The following is a 26,121-nucleotide window of genomic DNA, read 5'->3' on the forward strand; positions in this document are numbered from 1 at the left end:
GAGCTCAATTGCCTTAATTTGTTATTTTACAAATATTTTATTTATTATGTTTTAGATTAAGTTATATCCATCCATCCATTTTCTGAGCCGCTTCTCCTCACTAGGGTCGCGGGCATGCTGGAGCCTATCCCAGCTGTCATCGGGCAGGAGGCGGGGTACACCCTGAACTGGTTGCCAGCCAATCGCAGGGCACATAGAAACAAACAACCATTCGCACTCACAGTCACACCTACGGGCAATTTTAGAGTCTCCAATTAATGCATGTTTTTGGGATGTGGGAGGAAACCGGAGTGCCCGGAGAAAACCCACGCAGGCACGGGGAGAACATGCAAACTCCACACAGGCGGGGCCAGGGATTGAACCCGGGTCCTCAGAACTGTGAGGCTGACGCTCTAACCAGTCGGCCACCGTGCCGCCAGATTAAGTTATACTGTTCAGCAATATGTGAATTTGCACATTCATATTTCAGTTATTTTAATTTTATTTGACGTTCATGCTCTGATTTAAAAAAACAAATCAGAAGTTACTCACTAGTTACTCAGTACTTGAGTATTTTTTTCTCAATGAGTACTTTATTACTCTTATTTGGAGGAGTACTTTTACTTGAGTCATATTATTCTAAAGTAACAGTACTCTTACTTGAGTACAATATTTGGCTACTCTACCCACCTCTGTTTATTAGCATCATACTGTATAATGCAAGTTTTAATAGTAAATGGTTTGATTGTGGCCATTGTTACATTATATGTATGTACTGTACAGATGTATACAGATATGTAGCTAGCATTGTAGCATAATCATACAACTGTTACTTCACAAGACATGGCAGACTAGCAGTGTAAGTGAGGCATTTTGTTGTTCCTGCGTGGTGGTAACAGGTTCTTGTATAAGGCTGTTTGCTTCAGGTTATTTTTGAAAATTGAGGTTGACATATCTGCAGAAATTAGGGAGAACTGTGCTTGCACAAGGGAAAAGGGGGGGAAAAAAAAAATCAATATTTTTTTCATTAAGGCCTGTGTTGTAAAATGTGGTGAAAAAGTAACACTTGCGTATGATTTGTGTATGACAAGTTGCAATTCCTCCAAAAAGACAAAATAAAAGAAGACATGCAACACATATATATTCCCGAATGCTGACACTGGAGCAACAGCCAATGAAATGTATGATATTGTTTTTAACTTAAAGCCTGTATAATGATTAGGACATACTGTACCTGTAAAGTAAAGGTATTTGAAATCCTATCATATTGTACAACTGCAAATCAGAGAAATACAAACATTCCAATTATTTTGCTGGATCACAACACACTTCTAAGTATTCTTCTTGGTTGGTGAATGTGACATTGTTCTTGAAATGTTTGTAAGTGGCACTTAAAAAACTAATTTGTTTTTATACTGGTAGTGTCGTAAAGCATTTGATTTTTCTGGACTTTTTCAGTAAATATTGGTGAACATGCATCCCTCCTATAATTGTATAAATATATACATACACTATATTCTTCGACAAATATAATTTGTTTGTTGGACCAAGAACAGACTCACCATGACCATTCCATTTTTCAGCTAAGTGACACTCCCCCTCGCCTGCCTCTTTGCAGTATTCCACCACATCTAAAACTCTGGTTGCAGGTGTAACCGGGACCTCAGTCAGCATCTGTTGGGTGTCGTTGAGGTAAACTGTAAGGATCACCTGTAACCATAGAAACAAGGACAGGCTGTTATTCGTCTTGAACCCTGATCTCCCGGTCCCTAAAACAGGTATTTTCAGATGAGCTAATGACACCTAGTATTTGTGAATATTTAATATTGATATTATTAACATTAATATTCAATAGGGCTGCAATACACTACGCAACGTGACTGATGCGTTCTTCTCAGATGAACTCAGAGCCACCCTTTTTTTTAGTACAGCTTTTTTCTCCCACCCACATATATTGTCCATTGTTACATATCCCACACCACAACAGCCACCCACATGATTACTATAATCCCTAGTTATTCTACACACCTATCCAGACCATGTGATCTGGTTGCATGCAGACAGACTGAACAGGGATACATTCTCTAAATCTTGGATTACATACACAAACACCAATCCACATACACACATATGCACACACCCAAATCCTAAAGGGAATATAATTCACCAAAAAGCTTCATAAGGGAGCTAATGTTTCATGTTAACATTTTTAACTGGAAATGAAGAACACATGCTGTCTCACTAGTCCCTGAATTTAAAAATGTTAAGCAAATCTGTAACCAATTTTTGCTGACTAAAAGCATTCAAGTACAAGAGGCATCAGATAAAAGATTTCCAGTGTAAAATTCCTGACAATTGAAATATTAAATTGCAGTGGATGCAGAACCAATGGTCAGGGGCAAACTTGTATGTACAAATCTAACAAAGCAGATAACCCTCTTCTCCAGCACCCCTGAATAGACCTTACCAGGGAGGCTGAGGAGTGTGATCCCCCTGTAGTTGGAACACACCCTCCGGTCCCCTTTCTTAAAAAGGGGGACCACCACCCCAGTCTGCCCTACAACATCCAGAGCCTTGAGGAACTCCGGCCGAATCTCATCCCCCCCCGGGGCCTTGCCACCGAGGAGCTTTTTAACCACCTCGGTGACCTCAACCCCAGAGATAGGAGAGCCCGCCTCAGAAAACCCAGACTCTGCTCCCTCATGGGAAGGTGTGTCGGTGGAATTGAGGAGGTCTTCAAAGTATTCTCCCCACCGGCTCACAACGTCCCGAGTTGAGGTCAGCAGCGCCCCATCCCCACTATATACAGTGTTGATGGTGCACTGCTTCCCCCTCCTGAGACGCCGGATGGTGGACCAGAATTTCCTCGAAGCCGTCCGGAAGTCTTTCTCAATGGCTTCACCAAACTCCTCCCATGCCCGAGTTTTTGCTTCAGCGACCACCAAAGCTGCATTCCGCTTGGCCAGCCGGTACTCATCACCTGCCTCAGGATTCCTACAGGCCAAAAAGGCCCGATAGGACTCTGTTAGATAAATTGTAGAAGTCATCATTTATTTGCTTAGCTTGCATTAGTATTATGGACGATTTTAGATGTCTCGCCTTCGAAAAGATGACTCAGCATCATCCGATGGAAGGGCGCCTGGACCAAGGACGTGATCGGATGTGGTCGGGTCGGGACAAGTGTTGGTCCAATATTTTGTGTTGTGTCTTATTGCTTAGAATACTATGTCTGGGAAAAACCCTCTTATTATCAAATATTATGTGTCGTGTCTTATTGTTTAGAATACTATGTCTGGGAAAAACCCTCTTATTATCAAATATTTTGTGTTGTGTCTTATTGCTTAGAACATTATGATTTGTAAATCCCTCCTATTTCAAATAAATACAGGAGCGAGGGGGAGGGATTGTTTAGAGCGTGTTGAGAGGCTGTGATCTGAACAATCTCCCATACGCCCTCCTCATGAGAAAAAGAAACCAGTGTCTTCATTCCTTTTGTGTCTATTTTTTATAATGTTGGGTAAGATAAATCCAACACAGTGTTGATGGTGCACTGCTTCCCCCTCCTGAGACGCCGGATGGTGGACCAGAATTTCCTCGAAGCCGTCCGGAAGTCTTTCTCCATGGCTTCACCAAACTCCTCCCATGCCCGAGTTTTTGCTTCAGCGACCACCAAAGCTGCATTCCGCTTGGACAGCCGGTACTCATCACCTGCCTCAGGATTCCTACAGGCCAAAAAGGCCCGATAGGACTCCTTCTTCAGCTTGACGGCAGCCCTCACCGTTGTCCACCAACGGGTTCGGGGATTGCCGCCACGACAGGCACCAACCACCTTATGGCCACAGCTCCGGTCGGCCGCCTCAGCAATGGAGACGCGGAACATGGTCCACTCGGACTCGATGTCCCCCGCCTCCACCGGAACATGAGCAAAGTTCTGTCGGAGGTGGGAGTTGAAACTCCTTCTGATAGGGGATTCCGCCAGACGTTCCCAGCAGACCCTCCCAATACGTTTGGGCCTGCCACGTCGGACCGGCATCTTCCCCCACCATCGGAGCCAACTCACCACCAGGTGACAGCTCCGCCCCTCTCTTCCCCGAGTGTCCAAGACATGCGGCCGCAAGTCCGATGACACGACCACAAAGTCGATCATCGAACTGCGACCTTGGGTGTCCTGGTGCCAAGTGCATGTGTGGACACCCTTATGCTTGAACATGGTGTTCGTTATGGACAATCCGTGATGAGCACAGAAGTCCAATAACAGAACACCGCTCGAGTTCTGATCGGGGGGGGGGGCATTCCTCCCAATCACGCCCTTCCAGGTCTCACTGTCATTGCCCATGTGAGCATTGAAGTTCCCCAGCAGAACGATGGAGTCCCCAGCAGGAGCGCTCTCCAGCAACCCCTCCAAGGACTCCAAGAAGGGTGTGTACTCTGAACTGCTGTTTGGTGCATAGGCACAAACAGCAGTCAGGACCCGTCCCCCCACCCGAAGGTGGAGGAAGGCTACCCTCTCGTCCACCGGGGTGAACCCCAACGTACAGGCGCCGAGTCGGGGAGTAATAAGTATATCCACACCTGCTCGGCGCCTCTCACCGTGGGCAACTCCAGAGTGGAAGAGAGTCCAACCCCTCTCGAGAGGACTGGTACCAGAGCCCAAGCTGTGCGTGGAGGCGAGTCCGACTATATCTAGTCGGAACTTCTCGACCTCACACACCAGCTCGGGCTCATTTCCTGACAGAGAGGTGACATTCCACGTCCCAGGAAACCCACATCTGAAAACCTGAAACAGTTCTGAGGACCTGGGTTCAATCCCCGGCCCCGCCTGTGTGGAGTTTGCATGTTCTCCCCGTGCCTGCGTGGCTTTCCTCCGGGCACTCCGGTTTCCTCCCACATCCCAAAAACATGCATGGTAGGTTAATTGACAACTCTAAATTGCCCGTAGGTGTGAATGTGAGTGCGAATGGTTGTTTGTTTGTATGTGCCCTGCGATTGGCTGGCAACCAGTTCAGGGTGTACCCTGCCTCCTGCCCGATGATAGCTGGGATAGGCTCCAGCACGCCCGCGACCCAAGTGAGGAGAAGCGGCTCAGAAAATGGATGGATGGATGGATACTGTATATATGAACTTGACTCATAAGTGCTGGGCAGAGGTACAAAGTGAGGCTGTCCAGACACATGAGGCGTGATTCTGGACAGGAGAGATTACAGAGGACAAATTGATAAACCTGCAGTATTACACACAATCAATGACAGGACGCAGAGGCTACAATGGGAAGAAGAGCTTCATTTGTCTGTGTCACACACACGCAAACATATACAGTAATCCCAGTTTTTTTTATCTGTTTATCACGGAGTTTAAATTCTGGATTGCCCACCAAACAGGTGTACTGTACAGTACACTATGTACATTTAATTCCTTGTTTTAATCAGTTTTTTTTTTTTTTTTTACTGTTTTAATGTTTGTACACTCAAAATCCCAAGATATGGCGAATTACGCACCATATGAATATGGAAAAAAAATTCCGCAATGCAATGAAACCGCAACAGGCTAACCATGATATAGCGAGGGAGTCACGTTAGGTGCACATGCACAAAGCACATGCAGACCCTTCTGTTACAGTAGACAAAGTTAGCTTAGCAAAGTAGAGAACTGGTTATAACGATGACAACAAAAAAATATTACTGCTGTGACTCAATTACATTAATGCACTCTTAAGCTTGATAGGAGCTTGTCATTACTAAGAGTTAAAAACAATGTCATTGTCTTCCTTATTTTATCCCATTTTTTCATTTCCAATCTCTTCACTCAACACACACATACACGCACACACACACACACACACACAAACACACACACACACACACTAATAATACATCTCCCGTAACAGATTTGTTGTTGCATGGATCTAGCTGATATTTACGTCCCACAATCCATTGCAGCTGTTGCTTGGAGACCCCTTGTTAAGCTTTTACTCCAGTGGCCTGAGTAGAAACTAATGCAACCACACCACAATAATCATTTGGTTTAATATGCGATTTCAAGGCTGTGCATTTAATGCAAATATAACTGTGCTTCCGACTAGAAAGAGGAAGATGGTTCTTGGAATTAGAACAAATAGCATATACATATCCCCTACTCCTCTTTCCCACCACTGGACCTCAACAATTCAAATAAAACAAATCATAATGATTAATACAGAAGAAAATGTATATCAAAAATTCGATAACAACAAGGTGTGTCAATCTTTCAATTGTGGTTTTAATTTGATCTGCCGCCATATTCCAAAACTAAATCTTTTGCTGTTTTGCATTATGGATTCGGACTGTAGATGTCTGATTGGTTGCCTCTGTGTAAAAGAGCCACTTGTGAGAGAACGTGTTTTTCTTTTTTATGTTGACAGCGCTGGCTCGGAAGCGGCGAGGTAGGCGGAGCTCTTAGCTAGTGACGTAGATAATCTTGAGAAATTCGAATGAAAACTCAGGATTGCGTGGACAATTTTAATTCATATTTCACAAGTTTATAGACCATAGAACCAATATTACATTCCAAATACTAAAAACAGTTGTTTTGGTAAAGTACGATACCTTTAACTACATCATCTATAAAAGTGGGTCGCAACTTTGCAACAATAGAAACGGCTGGTCAAAGGGTGACAGCAGTTGAGAATCAGTTTTTTCCGTACATATACATACTCTGTTCAAGTGTCAGGTGACTAAACTTGTCAGACTTCAACTTGTTGGTATTTCTCTCTGTCATAATCGATATGACAAGCCGAGTTTCACCCAATAGCCTTGATATCGCTGATCTCAAATCCAAAGTGATGCAACGCTAACATCTAGTGGCATATGTTTGACAGTACAGTTACCTCCAAGCTTGAATTTCAAAGACAAGCCTGGACGAGTGTCTCTTCCACGCCTACCCGTTATAAAACGTACGTGAGCAATATATTTGTCGGTGGCAGTTAACAGTTAAGGCTCCACTTGACTCATTTCAACATTTGCGGCAGTGAATGAGTAAACCGAATTCAGTTCAACATGCACTCATGGTTTGTAAGCTGTCACACACGGTGTGATGCGTCCAAAAGCAAGTGAACACTTGGAAAAAAAAATAAAAAAATACAGTCAGCGACTCTCCCGTTTCACATGAGGTGATTTTCCCATGTACATATTTTGGCCACATCAGCATTGCAATTGAGAATCTGCTCTCAATTTCCTTGGATAAATAAAGGTTAAATAAATGAACACTGTTAAAAAAAAAATTGGGAGGGCTGTCTGTACATGTTCAACCAAATAGAGACATAGACACGCAGTCATATCGTCAACTGAAGATTTGTTAACAACTGTAAGCTGAAGAGTTGTAGCACTCACTTTGCAAAGCTGATGACCAGATCCCTTGTAGATGTCATTAAATATACCATAAATTTCCACTCTTGGTTATATTTTGTGTATGATCTGAGTTTAAGTAAACCTCTGTCATCTAGAACTCAAAATTTAGTGTAGCAACCTTCAAATTACAAGACTGATAAAAAGGTTTCTCGTCACTTTCCCTAAACTTTATACATACAAAAAGTGACGTGGTGTCCCTTTACGAGACATATATTGATTTTAACGATTAAACTTAAAATTATGCTAAACCGGAAATAACGCAGACGTCGCTTTCGTCTTATTCTTTTCTCCTAAACTATCCATCCAGCTATCCATTTTCTGAGCCGCTTATCCTCACAAGGGAGTGCTGGAGCCTATCCCAGCTATCTTCGGGCAGGATGCGGGATAAACCCTGAACTGGGTGCCAGCCGATCGCAGGGCACACATAAACAAACAACCATTCGCACCTACGGGCAATTTAGAGTCTTCAATCAACCTACCACGCATGTTTTTGGGATGTGGGAGGAAACCGGAGTGCCCGGAGAAAACCCACGCAGGCACAGGGAGAGCATGCAAACTCCACACAGGCGGGGCCAGGATTTGAACCCTGGTCCCCAGAACTGTGAGCCAGATGTGGTAACCAGTCGGTAACCGTGCTGGCTGGAGTCAAATCAAGACAAACAATTCTCCAAATATTTTATATTAAACTTTTAAAGTTGACACACTGACACAGATATCAAGGCATACATTTGGAAAATTTCTGCAGTTTGTGAAATATCAAAACAGACATTTATCCTTGGTTAAACAGCAAATGAGAGTTCCCCCGGGTCGACTTTGCAGTTCCTCTCGATGCCAGCGGGTGTTGCCTTGTCCCAGAAATTGTTCCTATTCACAGACAGGTGGTCCGGTGGCCACATCTCGGGGCCTTTGATGCTTGGGAGTTCAGACTCCAAGAGTAGATGTTAATTACTCTCACAGCAGGGCCGCTTGGAAGAATGCAGTTTATCAAGGTGGAGGGGGGGTTCTGGCAAATGGGTCAGTCACTTCACAGTGTGCACATTAGACTGGGGGAGCATCTCAAGTCCCTTAAATCAGGGGTGCCCAAACTTTTTGGCTCAGGGGCCACATTGCCGTAAAAAAATTGTCATGCGGGCCAGCATTAATTTTACATGCTACCGACGAGGGGAATGCTTTTTTGTATTTTTATTTTACTTTGTTTTACTATGCTGTCTGCTGCTAGGTAGATCTTATAACTGCCTGACCTGGATAAATGAAGGTTAAAATAAAAATTAATGAAATGCAAAATAAAGTATTTTTATGAAATTTGACTCAAACTCAAACTTTATTCATCAGAATCAACAAACAACATGTTTGCATTAATGTGAAGGGTGATACTGAGATCTCGACTGCAGTAAACTGGGCAGGTCTGGCTCAAAAGCGGTAGTTTTAATGTACAAGATGTCACGGAAGTGGGAGTCACTTAGTCTTGTCCTCACGCAGTTCTTATTCATGTTCATGACTGAGAATGTCTTCTCACACAAGTATGTCGAGCCAAACAAGCTCAACATTTTCTTAGCAAATGTACGAATCTCTTGGAACCTGTCTTTATCCAGCTGCTGGTAAAAGTTGACAATAGGGAGTTGTTGGTACCGGCTGCGACACTTTGTGTCACACTGCAGCTCAATGAGCTCCAACTGCAGGTGGGCTGGAACGTCACTGAGATCCACGGAAACGGGAGAAGAAAAAAGCGTGATCTCCTTTTCAATAGTTGCAAAATCCCTGAAAAGCTGTTGAAACTCCTCAGTCAGAGATGAGATGTTAGCGGCATACCTCCTCATTTGCGCACTAATATTGTGCGCTGGAAAACACGTCATTATTTCTTGCAGAGATTGGAAATGTGTGGTATTGGGCTGCGTTTGTGACAGGTGGGTTATGAAAAGTAGCAGCTTGGTCCGAAAGGCTTTAATATGTGAATAAAGTTGGCTTATCAATGCATTTTGCTCCTGAAGGCTCGTGTTCAGGTTGTTAAGATGTTGGGTTATGTCAACTAAAAATCCAAAATCAGACAGCCAAACAGGATCGGTTAGTTCTGGCATCGGTTGTCCCTTTTTTGCAAAGAATTGTCCAATTTCCTCTTTGAGTGAGTAGAAACGCTGCAGTGCAGACCCCCGACTGAGCTATCATACATCAGTGTGATACACAACATCTCCGTATTCAGCGTGGATATCCAGTAGAAATTGTTGAAACTGGCGGTGGCACAGGGCTTTGGAGCGAATATAATTAATAGCCTTTATCACCGGTTTCATAACGTGATCATATTTCAGATGTTTGGCCCATAGAACTTGTTGGTGAATAATACAATGGAGTTTTATACCTTTACCTCCTTCTTCGCTTACTTTGTTACACACTCGGGTTGATAATCCACTGTGCTCGCCAACCATGCCAGGTGCGCCATCCGTAATAATCCCCGTGATTTTATTCCACTTTAATTTTATGTCATGTACGGCGGAACAAACAGAAGCAAATAAATCTTTCCATCGTTTGGTCCTTAAGGCTCTGGAGGTCAAGTAGCTCTTCACACATGTTCATTTCACTGTCCACTCCTCGAAAAAAAATCAGTAACTGAGCGCTGTTGGATGCATCCGTGCTTTCGTCACAGGCTAACGAAAAAAATTCAAACTCCACTCCTTTTGTGTCCAACTGTGTCTTGATATCAGAAGAAACTTCTTCGATCCTTCGTGACACAGTGCTACGAGCCAGGAAAACATTGGCGAACTGTTGCTTTTTCTCAGGACAAATGTTCTCCACCATTTTCATCACACAGTCTTTAATACATTCACCCTCAGTAAAAGGTTTGCAGTGCTTGGCAATCAGCGTTGCCACCTCAGCTTGCCTTTGTTGCATTTTCATTCGACTCACTGGCTCTTGTGAAAAAGTGTTGCTGTGCCGTTAAACCAGCTTCCAGTTGCTTAAATTTTTCACTGCGTTCGTTCCCAGTTAGCTTGTCATAATTAGCATGTTCCGTCTGATAGTGCCTCTTTATATTGAACTCCTTGAACACAGCCACAGTCTCTTGGCAAATTAGGCAGACGCAGTTGTTTCTAAACTCAGTGAAAAAATATTCAGACTTCCATTTGTCCTGGAAACGTCGGCCCTCGCTATCAACTTTCCTTTTCTTACTTCCAGTTGCCATTTTAGAAATGGGCAAAAAACAGATCATGCGCAAAACGGCCCTGCGAGAGTTCAGCCACAAGTTTACTGCCACCCTGTGGTGAAATATAAAATTGCGCGTGTATTTTGTACTGCCGGGCCACATATTATTGGTTTTATGACAGAGGCTTCGGGCCAGTGGAAATATGAACACGGGCCGGATTTGGCCCGGGGGCCGGACTTTGGGCATGTCTGCCTTAAATGCAACGTTCCTAGCTCCTCGCTCCTCAAAACATTGAAGGCAACCCGGAAGTTTTTGTCACGCCGCCATATTAAGGAGCGTCTCAAGTGTCTTAAACGCCCATCGAGGAGCAAGGAGCTAGCATCGAGGAGCCTCCACGAGCTAGCTTAAATTGAAGGACGTCTGATGTATCACGGAAGTGTCATAGCTCCTCGATAGTGACGTTTGAAAATGGGCATGCACCAGCTGGATCGTGAACAGAGCAGAACTTTGAATGTTACAATCTTCTGGTTTCGTCATTGCTTGATTATTTTACTTTGAGTATACTGTACAAGACTGTTTAGCATATCCACCTTACAGTTCTGAGGACCGAGGTTCAAATCCGGCCTCGCCTGTGTGGAGTTTGCATTTTCTCCCCTTGCCGGCTTGGGTTTTCTCTGGGTGCTCCGGTTTCCTTCGACATCCCAAAAACATGCACGCTATGTGAATTGAAGACTCTAAATTGTCCATAAGTATAAATGTGAGTGCAAATGGTTGTTTGTTTATATGTGCCCTGCAATTGGCTGGCGACCAGTTCAGGGTGTAGCTGGGATAAGCTCCAGTATACCTGTGACCTTAGTGAGGATAAGCGCTGAAAAAAAGGGTGTATGGATGGATATACTGTACATATTTTTCTGAGTGTCTGTTGTATTTGGGACAGTATTTAATACCAAAATGACTTACTTACAGTGCCTCGTGGTTACTGTACGCCTAAACATCCACATGGATGGTTAGGCCTTTCTAATGTATTATGTATGTCTTACTAATTTGGTTGTCATTTTTTTAAATACATTTGAGCACACAAAGACAATAAAAACTTTATGTTGGTTCTACATTGTTTTTGCATTCAATGTATTACTAAAGCAGCTTACCAGCACTTTACATTTATTTATAAGTCACTCCCAAAATGCGCTGTGCATGAGCGGGGGGATGGAGTTTGACTTTAATGTAATCCCACTTAATATACAGTATTAAGCATAAAGTGGACATTTGTGGTGATAGTAATAATTTTGCCACACAGAGGGTTCATTTGTGACACGTCAATGATGTGATGTCATCTTCAGATGATGTTTCCATAAACTGATGTCATTGAGGGAGCCTTGTCTTATTTCCGGCAAACATTCCTACATCCTCCTGGATTGCTCCTCTATGAATATCTTCGCTCCTCGATGGAATTTCTAGTGGGAGGAGCTAGCATGTAAACAGAGGAGCTACGACTTGGAAAGTTCCAAATATAGAAATGAAATGCACCCCCTATCTTTCCTGGTAGTTTGAGTTCTTCTAGGGGCTTTCCCACTGCAGGAACCTTTTCAGGAACGTCCCCGGTAGCTTGAGTAGCTTGAGCTACCAGGAACTCTTTGAGCGGACAGGCTGTGCTGACGAACGTTAATTAGTTGACAGACCTCTTTAGGCATTTACTTATTCATTCACAGAGCCGTCACCATTATGCAGCGTTATGCAAGGCTACAATAAGAGCATTAATTTACAATGTACATTGAAAAGGAAAACTTCCAAATACCGATCTTTACGTTTTCCCGCTGAGCCACACTTGGTGGACAAGGAGCAGGCTAGACAAACTCTGCGCTCGCTGATCTTATGTCACTGGGCTGAAGCCGGACTCGGCGGCGAGTCACAGCAGCGGACTGGGTGGAGAAGTCTCGAAACCAGGGGGTCTGCCGCCAGGAGGTCTGCCGCCCCCAAAGGCTCAGAGGCAAGATCCACCGCTGGCCGTCTCGGTCCCGCTAAGGAGCGGAGGTCAAAGCCCAAGCGGGTGTGTGCGTCTTCCACGGCTGGGCCGGATGAGACTGTCGTGGACATGCGCTCCACAGATCGAGGCGCCACAGAAACTCGCGACCACCTGAGAACCCCCACTCCTCCACGCTGCCCTGCTGTGAGACGGCGACTAGGACAATGCCTGGTGAACATCAAGTGGACCTTAACCTAATTAGCAGCTTCACCCACAGGCGTTGAGAGGAACTGCAAGCGCCAGAACTTGTGGACGTGCCTTTGATGTTTGTTAACGGAAGATAAAATGTCCGTTTTTATACCTTGCAAACTGTAGAAATATTCCAAATGTCCCCATTCTCACTTTGACAGGTCCTCTGCATGATTTTGAAAGTGGTTCATGATTTGAAATCAAACTGTACGAAATGTTGTATTGAACAATAAGCAACCCATCTGCCACGACCAAAGTTTAAACAATGATTCTATGCGTGAGAGTACAAAGTTGGGAGTGTTTGAGATTAAAATTATTTTAAAACTAATTTACTAAAATGAAGAAGAAGTCAACAATGCGGCTCCAATCAGTTTACCTAACCACGATCGGTCGGCGGTTATGAGCGCATCCAAAACGGGACAACAACTTTCCTTTCCTACTTCTTTTTATTTTTGTGCATCTGTTTTTTCTTCAACCGAACCGGCTTCTTTCCCGCCCGAGGTCCGGAGGAAGACCACCCCCAAAGACCGGCTTCTTTCCCGCCCGAGGTCCGGAGGAAGACCACCCCCAAAGACCAGCTGATCTGCGTTCGTGAGTCAATACTGCAATCCTTACTATGATGTACAACATCAGTGCGTAATAATTGTGGGGAAATGACTAGCTTCATACGAAATCCCAACTTTGCCTTCTCTCGCTCTGACTCAACGCTCGGCGACCACACACAATGTCCTCTTTACTATTTTCATACGCCTTATTTTCTTTCTTTCTTTTACCCTTAGTGTTATTTTCTTGTTTGTAGTAGTAGTTGTAGTTGTGTGTTTCATTAAATATACCATAAAATTCCACTCGTGGTCGTATTTTGTGTGTTCTGATTTTGAGTAAACCTCTGTAACCTAGGACTCAAAATGTCGTAGAGTGTAGCAACCTACAGATCATGTGACTGATTTAAAAAGGTTTGTCGTCATTTCGTCTAAAGTTAAACTTGAAAAATTTTACGTGGTGCCCTTTTCGAGACATTATATTGATTTTAACAATCAAATCAAATTTACGATACACCGGAAGTAACGCAAACGTCGCTCCCGGCTTATTGCCTTATCCTAAATTAATAAAATGTTTTATTTTATACATAATCTCTACAAGACGAACCCTGGCGTGAGTCCATGGCGTGAAAATAAACGTTCCCAGGCAGGAGCTACTCCAGCCTGCGGAAAAATGTCGAGTTTGCCATAGCGCAAGACAAGAAAATGAAGCCTGGATTTTTGTCTCTGTTTGTATGATCACAAATAATTATTTGCAATGTGAAGTATTTTTTTTATTATTTTTTTTATGCAAACACATTTACAGATAGCAAATACTTCACCCTGCTATATTTAAAAACTGACTAATGAAATAACTGACTGTCCATGAAGTCATGTATATTTTTTATTTACAGTATTTATTGAACCTTATCCAGGTGAGGTATTTGCAATGCCAACCTGGGTACAAAGAGCAGAGTAAAACAAAGCAAAACAGAAGTAAATACCAGGCTTTACACGATCAGGATTTTTGGGGCCGATCAGCGAGTTTAAAAAAAACGATAAACGATCACCAATCCGATCACAAGATGGAGGAATGTGTCTCGTTAAATGACCTGTTCATTTACTGTATATACTTGTGTACTTAATTGCTAAAAAAATTATATTTACAATAAATAATGTATCTATCTTCATCCATTTATGCCAGTGAGGCATAGTGACAGACAGAACAAGTGAATGGTCTTCTATTCGATGGCAGGAAGTAAATACAGTAATTAATGTATCCACGTTTTGTGACATTTTTCTTTGTTTGTGTGTAAAATAGGTTCCTTGGCTCCATAAAGGTTGGAAATCACTGCTCTAGTCAGATCGTGCGGCACGGTGCCCGATGATAGCTGGGATAGGCTCCAGCACTCCCGCGACCCTTGTGAGGATAAGCGGCTCAGAAAATGGAAGGATGGATGGATAGTCAGATCGTGTATTCTAATCAGTCAGGTCAAACCAACATTGCAACATGACAGAAATAATGGGTGCTAATTTACTGTAATTAAATTACTTTATTGTAATGAAATTACTTCACCCACACCGAAACTTTAGAGCATGATTCGACAGAACGGCAGCATGTTTACGTACAACCGTCAGTGCCAGCAGTAGCTTGCTAGGCTACACAACGTTGTGTTGCTTGCTTGCGAGCCGAATCGTATTCAAAGCACGTGAACATACCTCAAGAAATCCTTAAACGAACGTCCCGAGCACAGGTGACCACCAACACACGTTTTCCCCCATCCATCCATCCATTTTCTGAGCCGCTTCTCCTCACTAGGGTCGCGGGCGTGCTGGAGCCTATCCCAGCTGTCATCGGGCATGAGGCGGGGTACACCCTGAACTGGTTGCCAGCCAATCGCAGGGCACATAGGAACAAACAACCATTCGCACTCACAGTCATGCCTACGGGCAATTTAGAGTCTCCAATTCATGCATGTTTTTTGGGATGTGAGCGGAGAAAACCCACGCAGGCACGGGGAGAACATGCAAACTCCACACAGGCGGGGACGGGGATTGAACCCCGCACCTCAGAACTGTGAGGCTGACGCTCTAACCAGTCGGCCACCGTGCCGCCACGTTTTTCCCCATTTTGTCCTAATAATACAGTCGGCGTGATCCACTCTTGTTGTCGTCGCCACGGTAACGAGTGTATCCGGTCGCATTTCAGTTGACAAGATAAAGCCCAATGATCCTAAAAAACGGGATGTGGTGGTATCGGAATACAAGATTTTATTGTAGTAGTGAAGTAGTAGTGACATAGTGAAATCCTGAAAGAGCAAATTTATCTTGTAGTCAGATCCAGGCATTATGTGTTGCCTGACTCAGACGTGTTGTCTGTCCCACACCACCGACTTTTTTTTTTTAAATAACTTCATTGGCCGTCAAATATTTACAGTACTACATGACAAGGCTCAAAATAAACTAGCTTTTGGATTCAAATATACTCTGCACGATGGCGACGCGGCGTAAAGGTCTTTTGCGTAGCCGATCAATCACGTCATTGATCGGATCGACGAATTATGACATTAAAGTCAATCAGCCGATCAGCATAAAATGCTAATTATCGGCCGATACAGATCAGGCAGATAAAATTGGTGTAAAGTCTAGTAAATATATATACAGACTGTACAATGGGAAAAGTTAAAATAAAATATAAATATTACATTACATCGTAGCACATGGTGAATAAAAGGTGCATGTCAGCGGATGTTCTCTAAAGCTGGAGAACTTGCATGAAAAAAAAATGTAATCGCCTGAATGCCAGGACATGAGAAAAACCTCTCTTTTTGAATAAATAAATTTATAAATAAATGTAGAAGCCTGCAGATGACTATACATGTGATTTATCGTTCTCAAATTTGTAGTGGAACTGTGTAAGGATTCAGCCTCATTTGCTTAAGTGCACAGAAGTAATAAGTGCGATGGAAAAACAAAACACATTGATGCCCCCTGAAGACGATCGTCTACGGGATTTTTATGCCACTGAAGCTGATCATCAATGGGGGGGGGGGGCTTGTATGCCCTCCTCCGGGTGGACGTCCGGGGCCTCCGCCCCCTTTTCACAACACTGTTGAGTTCCTCCTGTCCCCGAGGGTCTTTTAAAGACTTCCAGGAACTCTTCAGGGGGCGGGCTGTGCTGACGAATGCCTACTGGTTGACACAGACGTCTGTCATTAGCGTCACATAGTTGTTTACTTATCCCATTCCGCCTCATAAAAACACATTGAGAAGCAAAACTTCAGATCACACATTTTGAAATTTGCATCAAGTCCCCCTTCTGCTTTACCTTTCTGAAGGGTAGCAAGGCAGATTCTATTTTTCTTACTTAAATTACATCTGACATCGCATTAAACCAGCGGTCTACCTACTGCGCCGGACTTAGATGTGCACCCAGCAGGCGTATGTTCAGACCAACTTCCTGCCACCAAATTGTCATGCCCCTGGGCACATGTCAAAGGACACACCCTCGCTGCACTGAAACACCCAGCTTGACCGTAATGCCAAATTGCCAAACACACACAGCAAGCCCTGCGCTTGCACAAAAATAAATGATACGCCGTTTTTGCGCTCCACCACAGTTGTACTGGCTACAAAAACAGAGCCCATATATACAGTACTTTGGGAAACTGAATGATTTTTCAAAGGAAAGAGCTTGTAACTGATGAAACAATTAAGTATATTTTAGGACTGGTTGATTTATTGTGTGTACGTGTTTCAGGGGTTGGCACAAAGCACAGCAGAACACAATTGAAAGCTTGTGATTTGGATTCCAGACACTCCAGCTTCTATTGCTCACACCCATTCACACGCATTCATGTATACACACAGCCAAGTACCATCTCTGTACGGACCGAATGTCAACACTTAAAACACGAGACAGCCATCTCAGTGAGAAAAAAATAACTTAAGTCACTTGAAGTCACAACTCCACTATGTGTGATTGTGATCTGCATAAGCGCAGCATAACAATCACAGCAATGTTAGTCCTTAATGAATCAATGCCAAATCATGACTTGTCAACTGTAGGAGGATATCAGATGACATCACGGTCTATTTTTATTAACTGTTTCTGTCCTTAAAATAGTTGAACACAAGAGATGAGATATGGGGTTAGAAGTTTGCGCAAACACATCATGGGGGAATAATGATACAAAATACATACTCATTTACTTGTAAAAACAAGGAATTGAGTGTACACGTTTCAATTTAATTTTGATTTTCACTATGTTTTGTCAAAATTATACATACTGGCTCAAATGGTTAATTTTCATACAATTTGATTGAGTTAATCAATAATGGTAAAGACCTACCCCAGTGAATTTCATTTAAAACTCATTCTCTGCCATTGACGGCTGTTGAATTCAAATATCCATGTTAACATGATGGACTGGCAGTGAATGAGTTGAAAAGTCTGTTAATTTTACTGATGAGTATTTGATTTATTGGCAGTTGTTATCATTCAAAAGGTAATAATTGTTTCTAAGGAAAAAAAAAAAGTTCGGGGAGGGGGCTGTAGGGCAGTAGTGCCTGATTTTTATTGCACGATACTACACGGGAACCACACGAACACGGGGTAGGGCCAAATACTGCCAGTCAGAGGACCTGATGGTCATTATAATGGAGTAAGCCATGCCAAGGCTCTTGGGGCTGGGCCCCTCTGCCCTTTCTTGGGCCGATGGTGCAACATGAAACATACTGTAAATAGTCCTGTTAAAAACAATAACAATAAAAATTGTGCCCTGCAATTGGCTGGCGACCAGTTCGGGGTGTACCCCGCCTCTCACCCGAAGATAGCCGGGATAGGCTCCAGCACGCCCGCAACCCTAGTGAGGAGAAGCGGCTCAGAAACTGGATGGATGGATGGATGAATGGACTAAGTTAGCACATCTGCCTCACAGTTCTGGCGACCGGGGTTCAAATCCCTGTCCTGCCTGTGTGGAGTTTGCATATTCTCCCTGTGCCTGCGTGGGATTTCTCCGGGTGCTCCGGTTTCCTCTCACATCCCAAAAACATGCATGGTAGGTTCATTGAAGACACTGAATTGTCCGTAGGTGTGAATGTGAGTGTAAATGGTTGATTGTTTCTATGTGCCCTGCGATTGGCTGGCGACCAGTTCAGGGTGTACCCCGCCTCTCGGCCAAAGTTAGCTGGGACAGGCTCCAACACACCTGTGAACCTACTGAGGATAAGCGGTATGGAAAATGGATGGATGGAAAAGGACTAAGAAGAAGGAAAATAAACAATGTGCAATAAGCATAAACAATGTGGCGTAACCAACAAGAATAAGTGTGCAGTTTTAATGGGTGAATCTGGCTTATTTAGTGTTCACAAGTCTGATGGTTAAGGGGAAGAAGCTGTTCATGTGGCAGGTCGTCTGAATGGACTGCAGCCTTCTGCCTGAGGGAAGAGGGTTGAACAGGCTGTGTTCAACCCCACTGAATCCCGATCACTGCGTGGCCTTCATTGCACCACCACCAATCAGAAGGGAAATACCAGAAGTGACAGAGAACTGGACAAAACACACCCCTTGCACAATCAGGAAGTCACAAGATGCCGGAAATCCAGGAACAATACCATCTCTGACAAATGCACAAAACAGTGGACAAGTTCAGATGATGCAGATGCAAACCTAGACATCCTAGAGATAGGTTAGTAATTTACATACTGCATATGCATGCAAACACAGGAGACAATTAAGTGGACTACTTGGGGAAAAAAAGAAAAACATTAATTCAAGTAACCCCTACTTTGAAACACCAATATCAAAAACTCCCACCCTTTGGCGGTTTGAATCAAAACAGCAGTACGAGAAGAAAAAAAAGAAAGACAAGATCAAACCTGAGTGGACAAGTTCTCTTTGTCTCTACATTTCTCTCAGCAGTAAAACGCATCCTTATATCTTTAGTGTATTGTTCAGTGTTGACAGCTGCCACAAAGCGATGTTTTCTGTGTGTGTGTGTGTGTGTGCATCCTCAAAAGAGAGCCAAACAGACAGTATTGCATCACATAACAATCACAACATACAGGAACACTGTCTGCAATAATACAAACTACATCATTACATGTATACATGTTTAATAATTATAATTCTAAAAAGACACATTTCAAGTAAACAAAGAAAAAACTGTAAACGACTGATTGGAGCCCTCAAAACAAAGGTTTCTGTCAAAGTACACACACACACACCAGCAATTCAACTTTTGAATCGCTTAAAAAAACAAGATGAAGGTTTTGGAGTGGCCTAGTCAAAGTCCAGAGTTGAATCCGATTGAAATGCAGTGGCGTGACCTGAAAAAGGCCGCTCATGCTCGAAACCCCTCCATTTTTGCGGAATTCAAACAATTCTGCAAGGAAGTGGGCCAAAATATCTCCACAGTTATAGAACACGCTTGATTTCAGTTGTTGCTGCTGAGGATAGCCCAACCAATTAGGTTTAAGGGGCCATTACGTTTTCACACAAGGCCAGGTAACACAAGAGGTATGTTTTTGTTTTTGTTTGCTTAATAAATTAAAACATCATTTAAAAACACCATTTTAAGTTCACTTGGGTTATAGTTGTCTGATATTTACATTAGTTTGGTGATCTTCAACATTAGAGTGGGGACACTATGCAAAATTTTAGGAATTGTGCTCCTCTTGCCCAGTTGGAAAATAAACACCATGCAGGGAGGCTCGGATTGTGGATCGTGACCAAGGCAATAAAATCTACAAAACGTTGGACTGGGCTGATGTTGAGAGTTAAGATACTGTTGAATTTTGGAATATGTTTGCCAACTATATGAGGCCAAGGAAAAATGAGATGATAGTGAGGCATCGTTTCAAACAAAGGAAGTAAAAGGAAGCAAAAAATAATAATAAAAAGGAAGTAAGGCCCAACAGAGAGTTTTGATCACTTTGTGAAAGACTTGAAGCTACTTCTAATGGACTATTAGTACGCTGACATTCAAATTGATGCTATAATAGCAGGAGTGACAGAAAAAAAGAGTGCAGGGGAAGATTTTGGAAGGAAGACTTAACATTGTCCAAAGCGAAAGAGATTCCCCAGCAGGATGAAATGTCACAAAAACAAAATGATTATTGTTATAAAGGAAGATCCACATGTGTCAACGTTACCAGTGTCCACCAGACCAAAGCTTTGTACAATAAAAAATACACACAACCAAGCCCAGCCGGCAACCTATCAACAGAGACAGACACTAGGTAAACAAACAAACAGCAGCTTTAGATATGGCACCCCCCCCCCCCCCCCCCACTCCTCCCACATAAAAAAAAAAAAAAAAAAAAATGCATGGAATCAAGGAAACTATCCAGCAATCGCCTGTGTTCACACTACTGCAAACCAAACTACTGGGCAGTGTAGTGTGCTACAACTCACAACGTGTCAAGTGTCAAAATTCTTGCTGCATGGTACTCAGGTTGAAGTGGCCGTTCCAACCAGACTCAGCATTTTTACAGACTGTCATTTTTGGCAAATCTTATGGGTGGTAAACATCAACATTCTGGATCAGTAGGTGGAGTTCAGAATAGACGCCAGCGCAAAGTGCAACATGACCCTGGACAGCTATAACTCACTAGAGAACCCAGGAGAATAGGGTTGGGAATCTCTGGCACGAGGCAGATTCGATACATATCTCGATACACAGGTTACGATTCGATTCGAAAATGATACCTTTAAGCGCGTAACAATACGATACGGTTCAGTATGGGAGCGATACGATTATTCGATATGATTCGATTTGGTGCAGAAACAATGCAATAGTTAACATTTGTTGATGTAGACGTTAATCATAAAGAATCTTGAGTTCACTTAACTTAACCCAATTCTTTAAAATGACATTCGTCTAAACCTTTTTTCAAACATGTAAAAGACCATTTATCTCTGAGAATTGTTGCTTGATGGCACTGTAAAAAAAATAAACAAACTATATTATATATCTATATTTTAAAATCAAATTATTTAAATAGACCACAACAATTTGTTTTGTACAGAAAATAATCTGCACAAACAAACAACCGTTAACAGCTAAGGGGTGTCTAGCACATGGTGCCATTCAAACTAGGACCGCCATTGCACACACGCAATGCTTTTTTTTTTTTTTTTATACAATCGCACTGCTTGCTGAGTGCTAACTGACTTTTTGAGCTTTAAGTCGTGATGACTAGCTTAGCTCGACTGCCGATGGGCTTCGGGACATAGCTGGCTGTGTGTCCTCTTGGTAGTTTATTCTTGGAGTCGCAAAGTACCAACAATGGAACGCATAAGTGGACTGAATGGGCTCGAGAAGAAGCGTTAGTTTGGTGAGGTATATAGCCCATGGGAATTGCCGAGATGTACCCAGCTTTGACATATTGTCTGCATGTTTACAATCTTCGGCACACATTTCGCCGCCGGACTTGAGAGTAGCTATGTCACGTTACGTTGCATTCAATGTTTACAACTGCCGGGGGAAATGTAGCGTCTGTGAACGCTACTTTTCTATCGCTGTGACCACGAAAGGGGTGAGGATTGGGCATTGGGGGCGGTGGTCCGGTGCCCGTGCCCCTCACTTTGGGAGTAATCGAGGCGCGGGTTGGAGACCGCCTGGGTCCTGGGGAGTGGGTGGCGTCCACCTGGTTGAGTCCTCCGCTGGATGGGCTCGCAGGCTTGGCCGCAGCTCCGTACACCATTTGACTAACATGCATATGATATGATATGTCCCTTCACGAATAAGTTCGATAGACACGCTATAGGCTTTAATTGCTTGTGCTGGGACCACTAATTACAACACAGGTTATACTAAAATATGAACTCACAGCTTCTTACAAGTGTTTTGACACTAAAAAGAATCCCACCGAACCACTGGTCAGTAGCAATGCCTTGCTCATTTCCCACATCCTGTCCTGCCCTGCTCTTTTCTGACCACTCTCATCTTGTTATCTCAGTTAGTTATTGCATGTCCTCACCGGATCCCCCCATCCACAAATTAAAAACATGATTTGACAGCTGTAATGTTACTTGTGCTCAAATATCGACTGTCTAACTATGGTTCTGCTGTGGTTCGCACTCCTATTCCCCTTGTCCACTCTATCCCTCTGTCTGTCCCCTAAAACCATTTTCTGTCTGGCTGCATTTTCAATAAACATCAGAATAATTAAACACTTTACAAATAAGCAGAAGGAGTATTTCAAATTCCCCTGTTGTACAGCAAAAGTGTTCCAGCACAAAAGGCATACAAATCCACCATTCTGCAAGGCCATGCAGCTGAACAGGACAGGACAGGACAGTTAGTCTAGTAGCATTGGTAGTGCCCACCACTGCTGTTTTTGGGCGTAAGCAAGTTACTTGAACGGCACACAGCGTGAGAGTTCTCGCACTTGTTGTCAGAGATGAAAACTGTAAAGTCTCAGGCAACCGATTCCTAGCCTCAGGATATCCGGTCCAGAGCCCTCCAACCGAAATATCTAAGGATTCCTGACAGATATTGTATCGATTATGGGGTCTCTTACTGATACAGTTGTATATCTCAGCTTTACGAACGGATATCCGGTCGCATTGGTTTATCGTTCCCAATACTACAGGAGAGCGAAAGCTCTCAAACAGCATCCAGTGCTCATACTCGAAGCACAAATTGATACCAGTTGCTGCAGTAAATCTACCACTTAACTACAGCGGCGCTGAAACAGAAACAAAGATAGAAATTAAGGACATTGCTCAGGAAAACCTACTCAGTGTTACTACAGCCGAAGCGTAAGGCCTAATTGCGCAGCTCGATTCCCTGCAGGATGGTGCCAAAATAATCGAGGTGAGTGCTGCCGATAATACCACACTGTAGCAAGAAGAACCAATAGGGCTGGATGTTTTTCCAGAACTAACACACACTACAAGGTTTTCGCCAGGCAAATACATGGTCAAAATTGATGCAGACACCAAGGGCATCGGGCATGCAGTTCGCAGAAACTAGCAGCACTCAGAGAAAACATAATTTAGAAATTAGCTGAGATGGAGGAGGGAGGCTACATTATCAAGGTAGACCAGCCCACAGAGTGGGTCAGCTTTATGGTGGTTGTCACACACAAGGACAAGATCAGACCCTGCGTCGAACCAAACGACCTAAATAAAGATAATCAAGCGGAAACACCATAGAGGACGTAATCTCCAGCATACTGGCCGTTCCTCTACATAGAGCTGGATAAAGCATCATCCTTTCTTGCAACCTTCAACAATCCAATAGGAAGGTTCAGAAGACTGAGACGGCTTTTCGTGTGCACCCAAAATATTCCAGCGTAAACAAGATGTTTGAAGTCATCAATGGAGCCGCAGGCATCATGGATGACAGTATTTGACAGAGCCATAAAAAACCATCTCGTCAAGATCTCAATGTGAATTTCACTTGTCACATACTTTGGTCGGTCTGGAGTGAAGTCAAATTTGTTTTTAAACAGAGCTGTCTGTATCAGTATGTGCAGTGTGCTGTTTCTATCCCTCGGTGTCAGTAATGCCTAGGGCATAGAGTTCAATGCCGGATTACATTTTGTTGAAAAAAAACAAAAACAAAACAGATGACATACTAATACCTGACTTCGGTCTGATATGTTCCAAACAATACACTGTCTTTCCTATGTTTGAAAAAAGCACCTTTTTATTTCTCCCTGACCTTATGAAGCATTCTACAAAAGTAAAGGTTAAGCGCTGTTTAGGAAATGTGACTTTCCAGGGAGGCCCTATGTTACGTGCTCAAAAACAAAGGCGCTGATTGGCCAAAGAGAAGATCTGTGTATCTGCGATCGATTGCTATTCCTGAAGTACCCGGATGTCTGTCACAGCTAATTTGAAGCTGCATTTGTAGAACTCACATTGAACAATGCGAAAATATATAGAGCTTGAGCATTTCAGTGAGGATCAAATACAGTTTCAGAGAAACCAGAATACATTTTATAAACTTACATTCAGTTTCAAGTTTATTGGACTTCAGTTCAAAACTAATACATTCAATTTCAAATGATACTATTCAGATTCAGTTTTTCATGCAATTATTCATGTTAAGCAATTCAAATTCAAATATAAATGATTCAAATTCAGTTTGTGGTGGCACATATTTCAGCCCATAAGGGTGGCCCGAACTATTAGTAGGTTTAAGGGGCAATTACTTTTTCACACAGGGCCAGGTGGCTTTGCACAGTTTGTCCCCCCCACTCTTAATAAATAAAAAATGGCATTTTATGTTTACTTGGGTAATATTTGTCTGATATTTACATTTGTTTGATGATCTCAAACATTAAGTCAATCACAGAGTGAGGCAACTATTCACACTCTTGAGAACTGAGCGGGAAGTCAGGTGAGCGAACCGCTGCACCGTCAGTGACTTACCTGCGTGGACTCAAATGTTTCAAAGTTCACTTTTCTTTCAGTATGGCCCACAGTTGTTTCATGAATTTAAATAGTTGAATATCAGTGGTACTGTATTTCGAGAACAAGTGATTCTGACGTAGACTGACTGAGATTAAAAATTCCAATTCTGATGTATGTATACATTCGATATCATCCACAGATTTTACACGTTCAACTGCCAAACCAGACATTTCCATCCAATCAGTCTGCTTTTACTGCTAAAATTCTTCATCATCATCCCAAAACCACCTCCGCAGAAAAAAATGCAGGGTCAAGTTTGTCCGTATCTATTACTGACTATTATAATCAATGAACTGTATGTTTTCTATGACCTGCCAATGATTATTCGAGATAAAAGTACATTTGAACTAGCAGTGTTACATTTTCCTCCTCCAACTTGGACTTGAAGTCACATGTTGCGCTATTTCGTGGCTGCCAATAATCAATCAAATGCGTGCTTCATCCCATCATTTAAAATTTTTTAATAATAAATACAAAAATAAATACAAAATTAAAAAAATAAATAAAATAAAAAACTCACCGGCAACATTACTGCTGCTCACAGCTGCTTGGAGAAAATAACTTTCTCGTCGCTGCTTCTTCCTTGTGTGTCCCAGACTTCTTTCTCCGAGTTGCAGCAGACCTGCAGATGCATGGAAAACCCAAAACTCCTGCTCCCCTTCTTTCCTGTCAACCCCTCCCCCCCGCTCCCCCTGTCCCTTCCTCCCCTCTTCCTTCCTTCTTTCCTTCCTTCTTCTGTTAATGCTTGATCGTTTCACCCAGGCAAACCTCACGTGGTTTTAAGAAACAAGAATAGCACTTGAACTAAAAAAAAAACAACAGCAGCACTTGATTGTTTGCTCATCAGTTGGCGAGCTTCCAGTGTTGTCAGTTTGAACTGGGTCACCGTCCCGCTCAGCTCATCCGTCACATCTGTCTCCCCCCCCCCAATCCGACACATTACGGTTTATGGCCTCGTTCAAAATGTTCAAAACGAACACTGAGCAGGAACAGAAAACTGGCATAATATTTTTCAGACATGGGAGAGTCGCTTATAGGTCGCCCCCTGTTGGCAGACGGAGGTAAAAGCCGACTAGTTTTATCGCACATCATACATCAGCCTCACATCTCGATAACAATTTGGTTATTTAATGATGTTTTCACCAAACATTTCCACACAATGTCTATTCGATACGTTTTGTTGCGGCCGCCCTGAACTTTATTTGCTAGTCACCCAATGACCTCCTTTGAAACCCAAACAAAATAAAAGCGACCTGTGACTTCTCAGTCACGTGCGAATGAATATTCGTACAGAATCAGATCTTATTCGGTTATATAATCGAAGTCAACGATAAAACAGGTTTTGGACGAAAAAACATTGTTCATTTAAATTTGTTTAAATATATATATATATATAATAAAAAGCGAGACGTTGGCGCCCTCTACTGTCCATAGAAACCAACAACACCAACGATGGAGACGAACTT

The 26,121-nt window shown here is 43.0% G+C and overlaps 1 protein-coding gene across 2 annotated transcripts in view; it reads right to left on the bottom strand.

The window, feature by feature from the left end:
* LOC133487754 (apoptosis-stimulating of p53 protein 1-like) overlaps positions 1-25,328 on the bottom strand; it is an 84,488-nt gene extending 59,160 nt beyond the window's left edge. For both annotated transcript variants that reach the window (XM_061794831.1, XM_061794830.1), the window contains exons 1-2: positions 25,176-25,328; positions 1,542-1,689 (exon numbers count right to left, since the gene is read on the bottom strand). In XM_061794831.1, the coding sequence (XP_061650815.1) occupies positions 1,542-1,689; positions 25,176-25,184 (157 nt within the window). In that variant the 5' untranslated portion in view covers positions 25,185-25,328. The remainder of the gene's footprint in view (positions 1-1,541; positions 1,690-25,175) is intronic.
* Positions 25,329-26,121: the final 793 nt, after the last annotated feature.

This window comes from Phyllopteryx taeniolatus, chromosome 13 (assembly GCF_024500385.1).
Source record: "Phyllopteryx taeniolatus isolate TA_2022b chromosome 13, UOR_Ptae_1.2, whole genome shotgun sequence".
Taxonomy (NCBI): Eukaryota; Metazoa; Chordata; class Actinopteri; order Syngnathiformes; family Syngnathidae; genus Phyllopteryx; species Phyllopteryx taeniolatus.